General features: G+C 45.4%; 1 protein-coding gene across 2 annotated transcripts in view; it reads right to left on the bottom strand.

The window, feature by feature from the left end:
* Window positions 1-12,948, bottom strand: part of LOC311060649 (double C2-like domain-containing protein alpha) — a 56,202-nt gene that overhangs the window by 12,063 nt on the left and 31,191 nt on the right. For both annotated transcript variants that reach the window (XM_084078896.1, XM_084078895.1), the window contains 3 exons: window positions 12,627-12,736; window positions 4,701-4,827; window positions 1,737-1,796 (listed from right to left, as the gene is read on the bottom strand). In XM_084078896.1, coding sequence (XP_083935022.1) covers window positions 1,737-1,796; window positions 4,701-4,827; window positions 12,627-12,736 — 297 coding nt within the window. The remainder of the gene's footprint in view (window positions 1-1,736; window positions 1,797-4,700; window positions 4,828-12,626; window positions 12,737-12,948) is intronic.

Here is a 12,948-nt window from a genome sequence, read left to right on the forward strand (position 1 = left end):
ACACCTGACAGCAGGCACCAGCAGCAGCGCTGGAGCAGATTAAAAGTGACAGATGCAAGTAGGCTAGACAAGGAAGCAGCAACTGGAAGTGATGCTCTCTTAGGCCCCGTGACTCACCCCCATGACCAGAGGCACCACCACACGTAGTACGCGTTATTTATAGTGAATGTGTGCTGCTGATATGCCGAGATGTTTTTGTCACTTCACGTGTGCGCCTCTTCGAATAACAAGGTGGCCGTCTTAGTAATTTGATCATGGCAAAAGGGGTGCAGTGGCACTTACGTCTCATAGGCACAAGTTAAATGCCAAGTATATATGATTATACCCTCTACTTCACTCTGATGTTTGGCACATGCATGTAGAATGGATAAGGTGCCTATCCCTTCAATCTCTGTTGAATATCTCTTCTCCTTTTTATCTCTCCATCTCTCATTAAGTCTTATCTTGAGGCAAAGGGTGGAGAAAGACAAGTGGATCGATAGGCTCCACGCCCCACTTTTCTCCCTTTCCTCACTCTCTTCATCTAGTCCCTCTTTATTTCCAACTCTCCTTCATCTCTCTCTCTCTCTCTCTCTCTCTCTCTCTCTCTCTCTCTCTCTCTCTCTCTCTCTCTCTCTCTCTCTCTCTCTCTCTCTCTCTCTCTCTCTCTCTCTCTCTCTCTCTCTCTCTCTCTCTCTCTCTCTCTCTCTCTCTCTCTCTCTCTCTCTCTCTCTCTCTCTCTCTCTCTCTCTCTCTCTCTCTCTCTCTCTCTCTCTCTCTCTCTCTTCTCTCCCCCCCCCCCCCCCCCCCAGTATGAATTGCTAATGTACCATCTGGTGTGATTAATACTGTATTGAAATTTAACGCTCAGACAAAATAATTTAGTGAGGATAATTCCCACCAGCTACGTGGGCAATAAAAAACCTCCATAAATCAATAGGAAGTAAATCATTAGGCAGGTTTAGACAAACAGGCAAACGGCTACAACTACTGCTGCTGACAAATGGCCAAGACAGATGGAACAGAGAGAAAAACAGCCAAAGATACAGAAGATTTCTTTCAACCACTTAAGCTATGCAATACATCGTACAACGATGTCACGAGAAAACAGCAAAAATATGTGCGGCAACTCCGTCAAGACATAGCAATGTCCATGGTAAATCTTTGATTAAAACCCAATTATTGAAATCTCCAACACGGTATAGACTTGTACCATGCTGCACTGATGCCTGTATCCAGCTAGTATACAGTGGCTGACTTGCCACTCTCCGGGTTTTCTATACTATTGAAATACTATACTATCGTTTTAAAATTTGTAGTATGTTGGTATAGACACTATGGCACATTTAGAATTTAGAAAAATAGAATTCTGACTGTCCATCACAAGCCGGCATGATGATGATGTATTTCAGTTGACACGAAATACGCTGATACACCGTGAGCTAGTAGATCTACTATTTTCGCTATTGTTTGAAACTGTTGGAAAATCTGCGCCGCAAAATAGGGACGCCAGGTTGAAAGTGGTTAAAACACAGTGAGATGGAGAAAAGAGACAGTTACATATACACACACCAGCTATCACAAGACACATCAGACAACCTGAAAAGAACGTAGCGACAGACACGCCGGTGGTAGACAATTTGAACGAGGACCGGTCAAAATGGGGGACAGCCGGATAAATGGATTGTCAGGCAGACAGAGAGGAGAGTCACGTAGCCGGACAGACAGAGGTGACCAGGCCGGACGGCGGTCGTTACCTCTCTCAGATAGCAGGATATCCCTCTCAGGGCGGCACTCATCGCAGAGGGAGAAGACAGCTGGAGGAAGGAAGAAGAAGGGACAGAAAGAGATAAGCTTTACTGTTGGTGCACTTTGACTACACTTATTCCGACACCTGTTAATCTTGCATCACGCTAAGGACCATTCACACCAAGCACTATGACTAAAACGATATCTATATTGTTCACCTCCGTTGTCGTTATAGTAGTGGTGTGGACTCTGCCATCCACTTCATTTTTAAAACGATATATTTATAGCTATAGTTAGTTAAAGTGCTTCATGTCAACAGCCTTCAATTCCCAGGCAGTCCAAGTGCAGAGGGACTAGGAGGATGTCTTAAGTATTCCTAAATCTCCTTGTTTCTAGTAGCCTACTCTATTACTAATCCCCGGAAATGACTACCTGCTTACTCTTAATTGTTTTAATTATTATTATTATTAATGCATTTCTTTCTTTCTTTTTAGAACTATTATTTGTTCTTCCTAGCTGCATCTCTTTTTCTGCATCGGTCCTGTGTTTCATATATATGTGGTACTGTATGCCAACTGAATTTCCCCCGCAGGATCAATAAAGGCCTATACTATATCTATCTAAGGGGAGATGCGGAGGACAGAGAGTGTGAGGAGGGTAAGGGCTTACTGTATCAGCCGGAAATAACAGAATTTTTATAAATTAGAAATTTCTGTCGAGCAACACGGTTGTGTGCCGAAGTATAAATTAGCCCTGGGGGTGCGCAAAGGATGAATGCATGGGGGGGATAAAATGGAGAACTGAGGGAGAATTCTACTTTGAACAATACAGGCCTGACAGCGTCTGGTCTATTGGATGACAAGGGGCTTTAGCTTTTGATCATCAACAGGCCACTCACCGAGATAGGCCAATCTAATACCAGCAGCCGCTCTATGGCTCTTACTAATAGAAAACAACCCCCCCCCCCAGCATGAAGCTACCTCCCTATTTCACTTATCTATCTCCTCCTACTCTCCACCACGCTCATTTATTTTTAATCCACTTGCTTCTGATCTCTCAGACTTTGTCTCTCCCTCTCCATTGATGTCCCTCTGCTGTTCGTCTTCTCTGCTTTACCACTGTCTAAATCTACCCTTTTCCCTCTCGCATGGGGGCTGCTACCGGTATTCAGATTGTATGATAGGAAGCATAAAGATCATAGACGTCTGTTTAGAGGGCAGTGGAATAAATCTCAAATAATGTGGAAGTAGATAAGCTTCGATATATGAGATAGTTTTTGAGTAATGGCTTTAGATATCTAGAGAAATGTGCAGAGTGGAGTGAAGACCTCCACCAAGGAGGCAGTTTATCCATAAAGCGTTGTGGTGGTTGTGGCACAAACTGCCACATCCCCTTATGGGAAAAGTAGCAATTTCATACTTTTACAAGGACGCCCCACAAGGACATGGCCCTCTCTGAAGGCATTTGATTAACTGGAAATGGGTGTGGTGTAGCCGGGGGTGGGGGTGTGGCGGGGGGACCAGCAAGTCGGCAGCTCTGAGCCGAGTCTGATGACACCCCACAAGGTCTGGAGATTTTCTTTTAATATAGCCCTGGGAGGTCAACCAGCAATCGTCAAAAAGATAATGAGTTCTTCCATGGCCAATGACAAACTTTTCCACAAAGTTTCATGCAAATAATTTCATAACTTTTAGAGATATCCTTCTAACAGTCAGAGAGACAAACTGAATGTGGCAAAAATATAAGCCCTGTCCATTTGACGAATGCATTGAAGGTATGGTGCACATTCTGTCTTTATCATAAGAGCTGGTCGAGTGTTTGTTGCAGGACGGCCCTGTGTGTTTGCTATGCTATAGCTATCTTAGGATTGACATCTGCTTGACCAGTAAATCCACTCCCAACTGCGAAAGCATACTGATATACTTGTGTTGTTGTGACACTACAGTATGGCCATGGTCACTGCTTTATCAGGACACTGACACCTACTGTATGCACAATGATACGAGATGCATGAGTTGTTTTCTCATTACGTTCTGCTCTTTTCCATGACTCATATCTCCTGGTAGTGTGGCCAGTACTATATATATTCTCTATGTGTTTAATACACCACAGAGCTTATATACAGTATGATGCTGCCTTGGCGTCATCTTGTTCTGTGAGCTTGCTGCTTGCTTACAGAGGAATCATCACTCACCGCCCATAATAAAGGATCACTCTTAGGACCACGCCGAGGGTCTACTAAACTCACAACAATGTCTTTTCAACTTTTGCCTTTCCTCTTCCCCGCTCTCCCGTCTTCTTATCCCTTATGATTAATTTATACTCAGTTCCACACTGGTGCCGTGTGCTGAAAATAGCCGATCGGCAAGCTCACAATACGTCACTAACCCTCTACCCTACAGCTCTGTCCCTGCTTTATTGTCTTTTCCTCCCTCCGATTATTTTTGGCATTCATGGGTCGTCGTCGTCGGGCAATGCAGCGACACTCAAAGATGACCAAGATGACACGAGGAGACCTCTGCCATGAGTTGGACTCAAACCCTCAACGTTACACAACGAGCACATGGCATTTCACCTCTAAGAGTGTCATTGTCTCAATCTTGCGTACTCCCTCCATGTCGCCTGCCTTCATCCTCTCATTGGATGCACATGTCAGACTCTGCCACGTTTTCCCCCATTATGACCACTTTAGCTCTCACATTCTCTGTGCAAACTCCTTTTAGCTCTTGCCTCTCTGGTTGCAGCTCTTTGCACTCACTTTCTAGACGTCTTTTGGCCCTGTCAGTGTCTCTGACCTACTCTCTGTCTGTCCATCTGTTAGGCTGCCTGTCCATCTGCTTGTCTAGCCCGCTCTCTCTCTTCCCCTCTTCCTCTCCCTCTTCCTCTCCCTCTATCTCCCTCTCTCTCCTTCTCTCTCTCCTCTCTCTCTCTCCCCCTCCCTCCCTCCCTCTCTCTCTCTCTCTCCATCTCACAGGGGGTGGGTGCTCCAGACAGATGTTAAAGTGTTTGGTCTGGTCAGGCTTCACGCGGCGCAGGGCAATCCGTGACTCCCCAATGAACTCATTATGCGTCAACTTGTCCTCGTCGCACACCGACACCCTGGAAGAAAGAGGGAGAGAGACAAAGAGAGAGAGAGACAAGGGGAGACAGAAAGCAGGGTAAAGTAAGGTGAGGAAATAAGGAAGCAGAGGAATTCAAAGGAAAGAGAGTAGAGGCAGGCTGTGCAGGGGAGAGCTCGACGGAAATAAGTAAACATACATCATTAGCCGAAGAGAGATCAAAAAAAAAGTGTGACGTGCGGAAGGACGGACGTACGCGCACAAGCATGTTCATCTGTGTGTGTGTGTGTGTGTGTGTGTGTGTGTGTGTGTGTGTGTGTGTGTGTGTGTGTGTGTGTGTGTGTGTGTGTGTGCGAGAGAGTGATTCATTGCTACATAAATACAAGGAAAAAGGGCAGGTGGGAACAAAATCAACCATCATACGTATATGGCCCACAAAACCTTTGGTTATGTGAACTGTTAGGCCCTCTGGCTGATTCTGTCCACAGACATTGGCTGCCCAGACAAATACATGCAGATACTGAGAAGAATGCTGCATTTCAGACACAGTTATAGGCCGCGGGTGAGGCAGATGAGTGGGAAGGCTAAAGGCTTGGCCAACTTTTATCCTTGTTTTAACGACTATGGACAACGTTATTATGTTCATTACGGCAATATCGATGCACTGACTTCAAACCATAAGGCACAGCTATGGCAACACAGTAAAAGTAGGCCAACTACTAAAGTTACACACGCAGGCATATGTGACTGACTTTCATGAAATACAATTCATTGATTCAACCATGCAGTAGCCTCAGAAAGGCTAAATATCAACAACATAAGGATATTGTTTCAAAATCAGAGAATACATTTATTAATCAGAGCACTTTTGCACAATTTATGATTCTCTGTCAAAATCAATCTTCTGGTGGATTGCTACAATGGGGGACAATGGGATTAAAGCTAAAATTACAACTACGAAAAGAAACCATACTAACTGAATACTGCGCTCTGTCTGTCTGTCTGTCTGTCTGTCTGTCAATCTCTGCTCTGCTCCGCTTGAGCAATCTACCTTTATCTATGGGTGTGCAGTGCATGCATGCACCCTTATAACAAACAGCACTGTCCATGGTTCTGGATTCAATACAATCCAGAGCTGTTCTCCTGCCTACGCACAACAAATAGCGCTGTCCATGGTTCTGGATTCCATACAGTCCACATCTGTCCCTACAACACCATAGATAGACTGTAAAAATAATATGGACTAAGGGATCGTGACGTCACCCATTGGTTTCTACAGACCCGTTTTGAAGCCATAGCTTACACAAACGCATATCATAATGTGTGGATGAAGACTTGAAACTAGCGATTGAAAACATAAAGTATTTATGAAAAAGATTACTACGGTAAAAAAAAACAAGTGTAAAGTCGAGTCAAGTCCCCATTGACTTCAATAGAATGACATTTATTTTGCAGCCGGAGGGGAATCAGCGCCAGCTGCTGGACCATTAATGGGAACTGCAGCGTTTTCATTACTTCCACGTTGGCTTCATTTTCAAGACCGAACCCTTGTCGCCTGCTCGACACACAACAAACAGCACTATCCATGGTCCTGGATTCCAGACAATCCACAGCTGTCACCTGATTGTCACCAGGTGGCTGCAGCAACAATAACACAAAATAATACCATAATCAAGGCATATCTGCCTTTATTTGGATATTACAGTGAGGAAACGGGAAGAGAGAGACAGGGAGTGACACGCAGCAAAGGTCGTCAGGCTCGGGCATTAGAGCAACCACTACACTAGGCGCCCCACAGACCTGAATACTGACGTGTGCAGGTGACATGCTAGCAAGACTGCTGGTTTTACTCATTAAATCGCAGCATTATCATTTTGGTTTAACTAAGACTGTCTGTCTGTCTGTCTGTCTGTCTGTCTGTCTGTCTGTTTGTCTGTCATGAGGCGTGAGTGGTTGCGCATGTGTTTATTGCTTTACTCCTCCCATGTGTTTCTTGGTCCCTCCCTGTCAATCTCCTATATCATTTAGATATTCACGCCCACTCATCAACTCATTCAACCTGCACACCATTCTGCTGATGAATTCTATTGATTAACTATATAACTATATCTACTGTATGTACACAATTGACAACAGTACATTTAGTTAAGGCTTAACCTTCTCTAGCCTAAATTACCCGCTGCCCCCGGCTGGATGGTTCGACTGAGTACTGACTCAACCAAGTCACCATATCTATCATGGAGCTGCAGTATGCTGACGACTATGTCCTCATGGCACGTTCAGAAGAGGACATACTGTGCATTCTGGATGCCCATGGCTCTCTTTCTCGCCTATGGGAGAAAAGGAGAATTATGATAGCCAGACCAAGGTCTGGCTATCAAAATAATTAAGACCAGAAGTACAGTAATAGACCAATAAGACAGTAATACTCCTGTCGCACCCCTACCATCTCTGTTGACAATACCAGATTGGAAAATGTGGACCACTTGCTTCACATACCTTTGAAGCCTTCTGTCCTCCAAAGCAAATTGATGCTGAAATACAACACCGTCTCAGTTGTGCCAGTGGGGCTTGCTCAAGACTGAGAAAAGGGGTCTTAGAGAAGAAGTCCAGGCTTAGTTTACAAAGCGGTAGTACTGCCCACCCTACTGTAGGGATCAGAAATCCAGCACAAGTACAGCAGTCACCTAAAGGCACTAGAGGCACAACATCCTCAAGATCAGCAAGGAAGATAGACCAATGCCAGCATCCAGGAGGAGGCTGACACATCCCCACCAGCACTGCCACCATTGTCCAACACCAGCTCGACTAGTCATATCATCCATATGCCTTCCAAAACAAGTCCTATATTCCCAGCTTCTCAAAGCAAAATGTGCCCCGGGAGGTCAAAAGTATATGTATAGCGTCAACATTAAAGAGAACATTAAAAAAGTGCCACACAGACTTTGGCACTTGGGAAGACACAGCAACCAATAGGGTGACATGGCACTATATAACAATGACCAGAAGACATAAGTAGAGAGAGCTTCCACCGAAAAGTCCCAAACTAAACCCACAACCACTGCAACTCACCTTGCCCACCCAGCCCACCCTGAACCAAAATATGTGGCTCCAGGATTGGCCTCTTTCCACCAAAGACCCACAAGGACCAACGAGGACATGTGCATGTGTGTGTGTGTGTGTGTGTGTGTGTGTGTGTGTGTGTGTGTGTGTGTGTGTGTGTGTGTGTGTGTGTGTGTGTGTGTGTGTGTGTGTGTGTGTGTGTGTGTGTTTTTACAATTAGTAATACTAGACCATACCCTCCATTTTCTCAGTTCCTACCTATCTTTGTCACCCCTTCATTACTGTTTCTTCAATATCTCTCTCTCTCTCTCTCTCTCTCTCTCTCTCTCTCTCTCATTCCTTTTTTCTAAGACTAAGTCATCCGTCTCTTTTTCCTCAGCTTACTATGCTCTCTTTCCCTCTCAGCTGTTCAGTCGGGGGATATGAGCACCCAAAGTGTGTCATGGTCCGCTTGTTTCATGGATGGTCCGCTTGTTTCACGGCTGTGGCAACACCGGCACTTGTTTCACGCACATGATTTGGCAACCCGGGAGCCAGCGAACACAAAAACGAATAAACAGCTGACATTTGGGGAAAGCAAAAAACGGACTTCGGTGTTCCGTGCACATGGTAATGGTCAATGGCTGTGTGCAAATGCAGATCAATTGCTCCAGCCACTGAGGAGAACCGGGCAGAAGAGATTTTGGGGACACGCTCACTCACAGAGCTTTGTAGAATTATAGGATTTGATTGATGACTGATTGTCAGGAGGTGGGATTGATCCCAAAAGCAGAGTATGCATAGGTACAGGGTTTTAATGAGCAACATTCAGATCACAGTTAATCTATCAGTTAATCAATAGAATTCATCAGCAGAATGATGTGCAGGTTGGAACTGAATGAGTTGATGAGTGGGCGTGAATATCTAAATAATATAGGAGATTGACAGGGAGGGACCAAGAAACACATGGGAGGAGTAAAGCAATAAACACATGCGCAACCACTCACGCCTCATGACAGACAGACAGACAGACAGACAGACAGAGTTATGGCTAATGCCAACACAGCTGCGATTTAGTAAAACCAGCAGTCTTGCTAGCATGTCACCTGCACACGTCAGCATTCAGGTCTGTTGTGGGGCGCAGATGGCCTAGCGTAGTGGTTAAGGCGCAAACCACCATAGGCTCTAATGCCCGAGCCTGACGACCTTTGCTGCGTGTCACTCCCTGTCTCTGTCTTCACTGTAATATCCAAATAAAGGCAGAAAAGCCCCCCCCAAATAAATATATATATATATATATATATATATATATATATATATATATATGTCATGAATAGTAACATAGTGATGTCATGAATAGTGACCAATCAGAACGTTGACGGACCTGACCAATCAGAACGTTGACGGACCTGACCAATCAGAACCTTGGCGAGCCTGACCAATCAGAACGTTGACGGACCTGACCAATCAGAACCTTGGCGAGCCTGACCAATCAGAACGTTGACGCAAAAGCCAGGTATAGAGGGCTAATATCCGCTCTATACTTAAAGGTATAGAGCGGCTAGCGCCGCTAAAAATGTGAAGTGGGCGGTGTGTGGTCATCACAACATGACTCACTTTTAAAAAAGTGACTTTTTTTAAAGTCCATACTGCTATTCATAGGGCTGCACATGTGTCATGTGTTTCGCTAGCCAATCACAGTCCTGAATTTGCAAAGTCAGCCAATCACATTACAGTTAGTGGTGATGACACTAGCTGTAATGTGATTGGCTGATATGAAAAAAGTATCGGTTTGCATTAACAATGGAAGGGTTAGGGGGTACACACATTTTTTGGTCGGTGTCCAAAACTCACTTATAGGGGGCGGCTACACCGCCCCAAAAAAAGGATTCAGGTCTGTAAGAGAGTCCATGTGAAATTATAGGGGTATTTTGGCTGTTTGAGACACAGAGAGGCCAAATTAATGCAGAGAGTCCTGAACATATTGGCTCCCGTGGGGATTTAGAATGTCAGAGTGCATCAGGAGCACAGGATCATCCTACTCGATCCATATTCATAGGCCCGTTCCAACATTTGTAACCCACCATCATCACCTGGCTCTACATGTACGAGCAGCGTGGGAGAGAGAACAAAGAGGAGTGAGACATGAGAGATAAAAAAGATTTTTTTGCAGACAGTGTGGGCATGCGCGACACATGTGCATGTGTGAAAAGCACATGCACGCACGCACGAGTGCAGAAGATTGTTGTGCTGCAATTTAAATTCAATCGAGCGATTGTGTTCCTCTCCATGCTTTATGTAAATGTGGATGAGAGACGTATGCGGGAGAGAGAGGAGGCAGTGATGAGGTGATGGTACAGGCAGGGAGGAATTGACACGGAATGTGTCCACTTTAGTTAGTCGACGCTTTTAACCAAATCCATAAGGGTGTGTCTGAAATGGTCTGTCTTCAGCTGCTCATGGAAAACACAGCATGCAGAAATAGGCCTATGCAGGGTGTGGGGGGGGGGGGGGGGGGGGCAGATGCCTGGGGAAAACACTCAATAGCTTTTAAAGGGTTCCCAGAGGTAAAGTTTCAGTCCACTGCCTTATTAGCTAAAGGGATCCTGAGAACAAATTTTTCGCCGAGATCGAACGCGGCGAGGAAACCAATGGCCGGTGGCGGGGAGGGGGGCCAGGTGTTGGGGAGGGGGGGCAGGCAGAAGGAAACAAAGAGCGGGCAGTATGGAAACCAGGGTCAGAAGGGGGACAACACACAGAGCAGAGAGGGGAGGGAGAATGAACAAGTGGTTCGATAGGTCTTGGAAACACAGGCGAAGGGGGTTGCGGGAGGGTCACGGCGGGTCTGTAATCACAGTGCCTGGGGAGGGGAGTGGGACGGCTCGGCAGGGAAAGAGTTAAGTAGATCGAAAATAGATGGATAAAAAATAATGTGGGCTGGAGGGGTGGTGGTGGTTGGGGGTGGGTGGCTAGGGCACTGCCTGGGAATAATGCGTCACTGTCGGATGGAAACCTTTGCAGCCAAAATGTCAAAAACTGTTACTTTTCAGAAAATGGGAAAAAGAACGTGTGTTCCATCCAATGGATCCAATGTCATTATAGTCAGAGGCTTTTGTTACAATACATGGTTTCTGCCCGACAGCAACGAACAGCTTTATATTTCTCCTATTACTGTGACAGCTGACATTTTCTGCTCCTGGGGGGGGGGGGGGAATCTCACCTCCCAGACAGCAGAGGGTGGGATGCTGAATTTAATTTGTGTGCAGAGTGAGTGTCTCACTCATAAGGTGTCCAATCACCGAAATACACCCCATTCGTCAGGGACACATAAATTACCATAACGGCGTAGAGCTTTTGTTTATGCCTGAGACAGATTCCATGTGCTTGCAGATGATTCAGTATGTGGCTGATATCGTATGCATCATCATGCGTCATCAATGGATATTGAGGGTCTTTTGCCGCAGGGCTATTTGATAAGCCCACTTAAGGAGGGGCAGCAGAACAACAGATATTAACCAAGCATGTTGCAGAGCACTCGTCTCGGATGAATAATAACACTATACTGTATTACAGCTGTATTCCATCTCATGTGCAATTTGCCGGCGTTGGGTTCTGGGTAGTAAAAAAAAGACCAACGTATTCTGGACCATTCTCTTCCAGGGTCATGATTTCGTATTGCATCTCTTAATAGTGCAAACAAACATTCCCTGTGGCAACTGCTAAACCGCACCATTAAATTAACAAAGTCTGGCCGGCTGATGGCCATCTGACCTTCTTTCCCCCAAGAGATCGATGGTATATCGTATTTATGCTGCACTCCCTCGCAGCGGCACAAAGTTTTTGTCATGGGCTGGGGCACTTCTGCCCCGGCGCTGACTCCAACCTCAATCTGTCCCTACAGCAGGGACAGAGAGACTCAGAGAGTGAGAGAGACTGACTGACTGAGAGAAACAGACAAAGGAAGAGAGAAACTGATATTATGGAGGGAGACATAAAGAGAGACTGAGTGAGTGAGTGAGTGAGTGAGTGAGTGAGTGAGTGAGTGAGTGAGTGAGTGAGTGAGTGAGTGAGTGAGTGAGTGAGTGAGTGAGAGAGAGAGAGAGAGAGAGAGAGAGAGGGAGAGATTGAGATTGAATGAGAAAGAATGAGACAGATGACTGAGTGAAAAGAAAGAGAGTGAGAGAAGAGACACAGAGAGAGACAGAGAGAGAAAAGGAACAGCTGAGAGGGAAAGAGAGCATAGTAAGCTGAGGAAAAAGAGATGGATGACTTCGTCTTAGAAAAAAGGAATATGAGAGAGAGAGAGAGAGAGAGAGAGAGATTGAAGAAACAGTAATGAAGGGGTGACAAAGATAGGTAGGAACTGAGAAAATGGAGGATTAAATAGAGAGATAGTGAGAAACAATCAATAAAGACAGAAAGGAGAGAATGACGGCAATGAAGTGGAGGAAAGCGGTGGATAAGAATGACAGATGAAGAGAGGGGAGAGATAGATGGGGTCTAACAGGGTAAAGGCTGATAAAACAGATGGCAGAGAGAGAGAGAGAGAGAGAGGGGGGGGAGAGAGAGAGAGAGAGAGAGATAGACCCAGTGATCAAGATACAATGCAAACAATCTCCTCTGTAAGGCTACACTGTGAGTGTTGATTCAACTCTGAGTGTTAAAAAAAAGACCCGAGGGGTCCTGACACTCAGGATGTCACAGCTTAGCTCTGAGATAAAAGCAAGGGGGAGAAAATAGACTGATGATGGGGAAGGGGACAGAAATAGCGAGACGGCGTCTCGAGTAAACGGTTACCGGAGCGTCTTGCGGTACATGTCTTCCTCTGTGAGGCCGTAGTAGGTGAGCGTCTCGTTCCACACAGGGTTCAGCGTGTTGCGAACAATCTTGGTCTTCAGTTTGTTGGCCTGCGTGTCGTCACAGGAGCGCGGATTAAGAGTCACAAGTCAACACAAAGCCTCTTAGAGAGTGAAAGTGTCAGCAGTGAAAGCAACCAAAACAATCAGCTTAGCAACAGCTCAGAATGATCATTATGGGACTTACATCATTGTCTTTTTTATAATGATAACAATCAAATAATAAAAAGCATTTGTCTCTTTATTCCCCTTTAATTGTACAT

This window comes from Gymnoscopelus microlampas, assembly GCF_963454915.1.
Source record: "Gymnoscopelus microlampas genome assembly, chromosome: 14".
Lineage (NCBI taxonomy): Eukaryota > Metazoa > Chordata > Actinopteri > Myctophiformes > Myctophidae > Gymnoscopelus > Gymnoscopelus microlampas.